The 8,879-nt window shown below is 49.7% G+C and overlaps 1 protein-coding gene across 1 annotated transcript; it reads right to left on the minus strand.

Moving 5' to 3' along the window:
* Positions 1–8,260: 8,260 nt before the first annotated feature.
* timm10 (translocase of inner mitochondrial membrane 10 homolog (yeast)) lies at positions 8,261–8,585 on the minus strand. Its single transcript, XM_038798847.1, has one exon. The coding sequence runs from the start codon at positions 8,568–8,570 to the stop codon at positions 8,313–8,315; it is 258 nt and encodes an 85-aa protein (XP_038654775.1). The 5' UTR covers positions 8,571–8,585; the 3' UTR covers positions 8,261–8,312.
* Between the last annotated feature and the right edge of the window lie 294 nt (positions 8,586–8,879).

Consider the following 8,879-nt stretch of genomic DNA (forward strand, 5'->3'; position numbering starts at 1 on the left):
AGGTTATAACAGGACTCTTCAAATGTGCAATCATGTGAGCCCTCTTGACCATTCAATCCTCTCACCTTCCACGTGATCAGCCTGGTCGGAGGCGGGGCCTCTTCCAGCAACGTCTCGAACCCTGACTCCCTACTGAAGGACCGGTCTGAGGCGTTCAAGGCAGGCGACCCTGACCTGGACAAGAAAGCCAGGTACGGCCTCCGCAAAGCCATCCGAGATGCCGAGAGAGAATATCAGACCAAGCGAGAGTGACAGACAAGCGTTACAGACTCTCGGCGGTTGTGGCAAGGACTAAGGACTTGTGGCAGCACGGCAGCATTGTGGATAGCACAATTGCTTCACAGCTCCAGGGTCCCAGGTTCGATTCCGGCTTGGGTCACTGTCTGTGCGGAGTATGCATATCCTCCCCGTGTCTGCGTGGGTTTCCTCCGGGTGCTCCGGTTTCCTCCCACAGTCCAAAGATGTGCAGGTTAGGGTGGATTGGCCATGATAAATTGCCCTTAGTGTCCTAAATTGCCCTTGGTGTTGGGTGGGGTTACTGGGTTATGGGGATAGGATGGAGGCGTGGGCTTAGGCAGGGTGCTCTTTCCAAGAGCCGGTGCAGACTCGATGGGCCGAATGGCCTCCTTCTGCACTGTAAGTTCTATAAACAACATGACGGGCTACAAAGCGAAGCCGAGCAGTATCTCCGGTAGCAGCCCGATGAACTCAATGTATTCTATGCTCAATTCGAGCAGGAAACCATTGACCCACCCCAGCAGCCCATAACACACCCATACCCACCATCACAGCTTCCGAATTCAGATCGGCCTTCCTGAAAATGAACCCTCGGAAGGCCATGGACCCGGACGGGATTCCTGGTCGTGCACTCAGATCCTGCACGGACCAATTGCCAGGTGTGTTCGTGGACACCTTTAACCAGTCTGCACTCCCCTCCGAGGTCCCCACCTGCTTCAAGAAGACCACCATCATACCGGTACCAAAGAAGAACCAGGCAACGTGCCGCAATGACTGCTAAGGATGTTCTTGCTCTCGAGGGAGTGCAGCGAAGGTTTACCAGACTGATTCCAGGGGTGGCAGGACTGACTAGAGTTCTGAAGAATTGAGGGGGGGATCTCATAGAAACCTATAAAATTCTAATTAGATGCAGGAAGGATGTTCCTGGTGATGGTGAACCAGGGGGTCACAGCCTGAGGATACGGGACAGACCATTGAGGTACAAGATGAGGAGAAAGTTCTTCACCCAGAGAGTGGTCGGCCTGTGGATTCTGTTACCACAGGAAGTAGTTGAGGCCAAAATATAGTATGTATCTTTACATAGAACATACAGTCAGAAGGAGGCCATTCGGCCCATCGAGTCTGCACCGGCTCTTGGAAAGAGCGACCCTACCCAAAGGTCAACACTTCCACCCTATCCCCGTAACCCAGTAACCCCTCCTAACCTTATTGGACACTGAGGGCAATTTATCATGGCCAATCCACCTAACCTGCACATCTTTGGACTGTGGGAGGAAACTGGAGCACCCGGAGGAAACCCACGCACACACGGGGAGGACATGCAGACTCCGCACAGACAGTGACCCAAGCCGGGAATCGAACCTGGGACCCTGGCGCTGTGAAGCCACAGTGCTATCCACTTGTGCTACTGTGCTGCCCCGTACATGAAGCAGTTGGATATAGTTCTTGGGGAGAAGGGGATTAAAGGATGTGGTGGAAAGTGGCATTAGGCTGTTGAATTGGATGATCGGCCATGATCATAATGAATGGAGGAGTGGGCTCGAAGGACCGAATGGCCTCCTCCTGCTGTTTTATATGTTGCAAGGGTCCTGGCTGTTGATTCCCTTATTTCCACCCTCTTTTATTTTGCTGATTATTTTTGATCCATGGCTGATTAATGGACATGCGTCTTTAGGTCAAGCAGCAGAGAGGATTGAAGAGTGCAAACGTTACAGGAGAGAACATTCTGCTCGTTTGAACAGGAGACGTCAGACGTTTCGGCACCAGAGGGAGAGAAATGGGCTGGGTCTGGCTGGTGGCCAATGAATTGGCTAAAAAGGCCATGTTCTGCCCAGTAACAGGTAGTGATTAGATCCTACCCCAGTGGAATGGTTCTCAGAGACCTGAGAAAACAGAATCCTGGACAATAAAGACAAGATCTGTTTACTCTCCCTTCTCCGTGTTTCATCCAGAAAGGTAGTGGGTGTTGTATTCCTGCTGCAGACCTGAACAAATCTATCGTAAAAACCTCAAACTGAAAGCAAGGTTTGGGGAGGAGTAAGGCTCTGGAAACCACCATCTGAACGAACATTCTTTTCCCCTTTGATTATGATTTTCACCCCTCTCCTCCCCTCTGTCTTGTGAGTGTACCTTTAAGAAATAGGTGTTTATAAATGAGTGTGTATAGAAGTATCTGCAGTGAGAGTACCTTTAAGAAATGGGTGTTTATAAATGGTTGTATATATAAATATCTGTAGTGAGAGTACCTTTAAGAAATGAGTGTCTATTACTGCAGTGATGTCAGAGTGTGGGTGGAGCTGGGCTATGTCAGCTTTTTACTTTCGTTTTAGGCTATTTGCTGCAGGGTGTGTTTTAGTTTCGTTTTCAGAGCTGGATAGCTGCAGTCACAGCCAGAAGGTGTATGAATCTCTCTCTGTGACCTAAAGACTGTAAATCGATCCTGGTGATTTAAAACTAATAACAGTAGTGACTTTAACCTGATGTGCTTCTGGTAAAAGGTGTTTTAAGTCGTAGGGATGTTAAGAGGAAAGCTTAAAGGATTACTTAGTGTTGTATTCTTTAGGGGTTGTATTTGAATTGATGGTTGCTAAGATGTTCACTATGTTTTAAAAAGGTTAACTTGAGTTCACAGAATAAACATTGTTTTGCTTTAAAAAATACTTTTCCATTTCTGCTGTACCACACCTGTAGAGTGGGTCGTGTGCTCCCCCAAACCACAATCTAGTAAAAGTTGTGGGTCAGGGGAACTCCACGATACACTTTGGGGTTTCTCTAAACCCTGGCCCATAACAGTGTGTGTAGAGGGTTGGGGTGGGGGGGGGGGGGGGGGGGGCAAGTTAAAGTGGGGATTAGGAATTAGTTAACAGTTAACCAGTTGTATTTACTGTTGGTTTCATTATATTCCATGTTATGAAGAAACAGTAACTATGTTTAAATATACAAACCTAGTAAGTATAATTATTGGGCCGCTGAGGGACTTTGGCATTTTTATAAGATCATTGGTGAATTCACTTGATGTGGAATTCTGGATCAAGGGGGGCTGGAATTGACCGTGCATTATCTCAGGGGGTCGTAACAATGTCAATGCTTGTCCATTACAATTCGTTTAATGTTCCATTACATTCAACTGCACGGTTTGCACAAGTTCAAGCAGATGGCCATTTCTGATCATTCCCTCCATGCTCTCTGACCCCTGCTGTACCTGTCAGGGTCAGGGTAATGGAGAGGGAGCTCTACACTGTATCTAACCCGTGCTGTACCTGTCCTGGGACAGCTCGATGCTGACACTGGGTATAAAGTGGGGGGGACACACTGTCAGGGTAATGTAGAAGGAACTCTACACTGTATCTAACCCGTGCTGTACCTGTCCTGGGACAGCTCGATGCTGATTCTGGGTATAAAGTGGGGGACACACTGTCAGGGTAATGTAGAGGGAGCTCTGCACTGTATCTAACCCGTGCTGTACCTGTCCTGGGACAGCTCGATGCTGACACTGGGTATAAAGTGGGGGACACACTGTCAGGGTAATGTAGAGGGAGCTCTACACTGTATCTAACCCGTGCTGTACCTGTCCTGGGAGAGCTCGATGCTGACACTGGGTATAAAGTGGGGTACACACTGTCAGGGTAATGTAGAGGGATCTCTACACTGTATCTAACCCGTGCTGTACCTGTCCTGGGAGAGCTCGATGCTGACACTGGGTATAAAGTGGGGTACACACTGTCAGGGTAATGTAGAGGGATCTCTACACTGTATCTAACCCGTGCTGTACCTGTCCTGGGAGAGCTCGATGCTGACACTGGGTATAAAGTGGGGTACACACTGTCAGGGTAATGTAGAGGGATCTCTACACTGTATCTAACCCGTGCTGTACCTGTCCTGGGAGAGCTCGATGCTGACACTGGGTATAAAGTGGGGGACACACTGTCAGGGTAATGTAGAGGGAGCTCTACACTGTATCTAACCCGTGCTGTACCTGTCCTGGGACAGCTCGATGCTGACACTGGGTATAAAGTGGGGGACACACTGTCAGGGTAATGTAGAGGGAGCTCTACACTGTATCTAACCCGTGCTGTACCTGTCCTGGGAGAGCTCGATGCTGACACTGGGTATAAAGTGGGGGACACACTGTCAGGGTAATGTAGAGGGAGCTCTACACTGTATCTAACCCGTGCTGGACCTGTCCTGGGAGAGCTCGATGCTGACACTGGGTATAAAGTGGGGGACACACTGTCAGGGTAATGTAGAGGGGGAAGATAATGTTGCAGTGAGAAACTGCTCATGTTTGTACTCCTGAAAAAAATTTGGCTCTCTAAAATGTTCTTGACGGAATAATTTCTTCCATTCCTGCGTGCTCGGAGCCACAGCTGATTATTAGGGGGCCTCTGATCCAGCGAGGCACTCTGAGAGCAATTTCGGATGTGCAGGAATATTGGCCTTTGCCAATCACTGAATTTCAAGCAGCCATCCCAATGGATCAAACCATGGGTGCCTCCTGGCCCATCCAACCTTTTCGCCCCTGCTGATTAACCCTGCACCTCACCTTCACATCAGGCCCTGTGGGTCCTCCATGAGAGGGTATGAGGGCAACCTTCTACCACCAGCCCTTTCCCAAATGTTGAGCGAGGGACGGTTTTTACCGGACTGCGCATGCAGGTGTGGTCATGCGGAACGGCCTGGATTTTCGGCTCGGTAAAATCGCACACTTCGAACTTAAAAATGGGGACATTTTAAATCAAACCCCGGCCACCTCCAGCAAGCGGCCTGATGGGGAGTTCGAACTTGGCCAAGTTCGAATCCACTGAGACTCCGACAAGGTGCCCGAGCACATCTGGACCTGCTCCATCGATCACCCAACAAGAGACAATTGGCTCTCTTCATGTTTGCGTAAATCGATGGTCCATCAGGAGATAATCAGCTCTATTCACCGGTCGATTGAGTAAACAAGATGACATACAAACAATGCATCAGGAAATGGACCCCTGACGTCCTGTTGACAAGCCACCCATGACTCGGCGAGGTGCCGGCACTCCCACCCTGCGGCCTCATCGGCTGGGGGCCGGAGAACATTCTGGAAAGGCAGAGGGAAGAAGGCACAAGGCTCCCGGCACCCCAGACTCCATGCAGAAGCAACCGAGCGGCCTGACCAGAGGCGGAGCGAGACCCACCTTCGACACGCAGACCCTGAGACCCCCGCTCGATGGGGTGTACGAAGAATCTTGACACCTTCCAGTAATACTTGGGGATAATTTAAGGGGAACTGATGTTTCTGTTTGTTCAATAAATTTGATTGAATTGTGGGCAGCGCGGCGGCGCAGTGGGTTAGCACTGCTGCCTCACGGCGCCAAGGACCCCGGTTCGCTCCCGGCCCTGGGTCACTGTCCCTGTGGAGTTTGCACATTCTCCCCGTGTCTGCGTGGGTCTCAACCCAAAAAGATGTGCAGGTTGTAGTGATATGCATCACTGTAAATACACAAGGGGTTAATGTAAATACACTACGACTAAGTAACCACTAGAGGGAGCACCAGAGACATCATGACATGCAGACATAGAATAGGACCCGACCAACGGGCAGTCAAGACACCCCGAGGTGACACGACCACAAGGGGCATTACACAACCCATATACAAGGACAGGGCACTGTCTCTTTGCACAGGCGACACTTAGAGTAGGACAGGGGCAGATCAGAAGCATCACACCCGCCACGTGGCTTAGAGCAGACTGGTTAGTGAGACTGACTTACTATAGCAAGATTAGCAGGAGAGTCGAACTCAGAGAGAACTGTGCTAATGGTTCAATAAATCACATTGAACTTACTTCAACGTCAGGAGTATCTTCTGGTCAAAGCTGCATCGAGTTGCAGCCTGTGTTATCCCAGGATACATAACACAACACAGGTTAGGTGGATTGGCCATGCGGAATTGTCCCTCAATTGGAAAAGCAAATGAATTGGGTACACTAAATTCTGTACTCCCTCTATGTACCCGAACAGGCGGCGGAATATGGCGACTAGGGGCTTTTTCACCGTAACTTCATTGCGATGTTAATGAAAGTCTACTTGTGACAATAAAAAAGATTATTTAAAAAAATATTATGAAAGGGGAACCTGTGGATGTGATGCACTTCGATTTCAGGAAGGCATTTGACAAGGTGCCACATGAAAGTACACTACACAAAATAAGGATTCATGGTGTAGGGGTCGGGGGTGAACACATTGTTGTGACGTCTCCCCTTTGCTGGGAGGGTTATCGGGGCTCCCTGACCCATTGGGCCAGTCACAGAGAGGCGATTGTTTGACAGTTGGAGTTGACAGTTTGGGAGTCGTGGAGTTCAGAAGTATTCTTATCTCTGTCCCGTAGATGGTTAGAAGTCTTACAACATCAGACGAAAGTCCAACAGGTTTATTTGCAATCACCAGCTTTCGGAGCGCAGCTCCTTCATCGGGTCTGATGTAAACTAGTCCACTTTGACAAGGAGAGGAGCAAAGGCGGGCTCGATGGGTCGAATGGCCTCCTTCTGCACTGTAAATTCTCTGTTATACATGAATCACGAGAAGTTAGTCTGCAGGTACAGCAAGTGGCGAGGAAGGCAAATAGGATGCTGTTGTTTAGTGTAAAGGGAATGGAACATAGGGAGACAATATGGTCGGACATTTTGATACATGTGCATCTGATGTAGTTGAGGCCACACCTTGAGTACAGTGTACAGCTTTAGTCTCCTTATTGGAGAAGGGTGACATAAATGAAGCAGTTCACAGATGTACCTGACTGTTACCTCAGCGGAGGGTGGTTACCTTATGAGGAACGGTTGGCCAGCTGAGGCCTGTATCCATGGGCGTTCAGAAGAATAAATGGTGATTTTATTGAAACATCTAAGATTCGGAGGGGACTGGCTGGATGGTGATAGGATGTGGCTCCTCATGGGAGGATCTGGAACGAGGGGTACACTGTTTAAAAATAAGGGAGCTCCCATTTAATACAGATGAGATTTGTGTTTCCCTCAGGGAGTTGCGAGTCTCCAGAACTCTCTTCCTCAGAGAGCTGTGGAGGCTGCGTCACTGAATGTGTTTAAGACGGAGCTGGATAGTTTCTTGATGAACAAGGGGGGCGGGGGGGGTGAAAGGTCATCAGGGGGTCAGCAGGAATGTGGGGTCGAGGCTACAATCGGTTAGCGATCTATAGGGATGGTCATCAACAGGAGTGTTAGAGGATTAGAGGCATGGTCTTCAATGGGAGAATTAGGGGATTAGAGGGATGGTCTTCGATGGGAGAGTTAGGGGATTAGAGGGATGGTCTTCGATGGGAGAGTTAGGGGATTAGAGGGATGGTCGTCAATGGGAGAGTTAGAGGATTAGAGGGAAGGTCTTCGATGGGAGAGTTAGAGGATTAGACGGGTGGTTATTGATCGGAGAGTTAGGGATTTGAGGGATGGTCTTCGATTGGAGAGTTAGGGGATTAGAGGGGTAGTCTTCGATGGGAGAGTTAGGGGATTAGAGGGATGGTCGTCAATGGGAGAGTTAGAGGATTAGAGGGAAGGTCTTCGATGGGAGAGTTATAGGATTAGACGGGTGGTTATTGATCGGAGAGTTAGGGATTTGAGGGATGGTCTTCGATTGGAGAGTTAGGGGATTAGAGGGGTGGTCTTCGATGGGCGTGTTAGGGGATTAGAGGGATGGTCTTCGATGGGAGAGTTAGAGGATTAGGGATGGTCTTCGATGGGAGAGTTAGGGATTAGAGGGATGGTCTTCGATGGGAGAGTTAGGGGATTAGAGGGATGGTCTTCGATGGGAGAGTTAGGGGATTAGAGGGATGGTCTTCGATGGGAGAGTTAGAGGATTAGGGATGGTCTTCGATGGGAGAGTTAGGGATTAGAGGCATGATCTTCGATGGGACAGTTTGAGGATTAGAGGGATGGTCTTCGATGGACGTTCAATGTGGGTTGGACCTCCTCTTCCCAGACCCCAACCCATGTCCCACCCTCCCAGCCCCCAACTGCGCAATGAATAGACGGTGACTGCAAAAGGCGGAGTTTATTGATTGTTTATTGTTTGAGGTTTCCCCGTTGCCGTCGTTCCGTCACTGTGCCACGCCGCCCTGCTGCATCCTCTTCATCAGCTCCTCGTCCTGCATGGACAGGTCCGTCAGCTTCTTGCCCATCCGCTCGTGAATGTCCAGATACTTGGCGACGCAGCGGTCCAGGCAGACCGACTCGCCCTTCGAGAGCTCGGCCTCTTTGTAGTGCGGAGGCACGCACTTGCGATGGCACGCATGGGTCATTCTGGATGGAAGGGAGGACAGAAAGAAAGATGGCAGCTGAGAGGAATTGGCACTCATCAATATTACTCGGCAATCATCTCAGTTTGACCTCTTAAAAGGGTGAAGGGTTAATGCCCCCGGATCCCTGCCCTCCTCATGAGGAACCGTAGCATTACATTATTGAGGAGGGAACTCTGACATCAGTGTTGCAGTGCTGTGGTACCACAAAATGGCCGCCATGAGCGAACATATAATGGCTGACTGGTGTTTGGGAAGTCTTTTTGTTTAAGGAGTATCAGAGGGAGTGCCGCACTGTCAGAGGGTCAGTACAGAGGTAGTACAGCGCAGCAGTCCCTCAGTACTGACCCTCTGACAGTGCGGCACTCC

The sequence above is a fragment of the Scyliorhinus canicula genome, chromosome 6 (genome assembly GCF_902713615.1).
Source record: "Scyliorhinus canicula chromosome 6, sScyCan1.1, whole genome shotgun sequence".
NCBI classification, from domain to species: domain Eukaryota; kingdom Metazoa; phylum Chordata; class Chondrichthyes; order Carcharhiniformes; family Scyliorhinidae; genus Scyliorhinus; species Scyliorhinus canicula.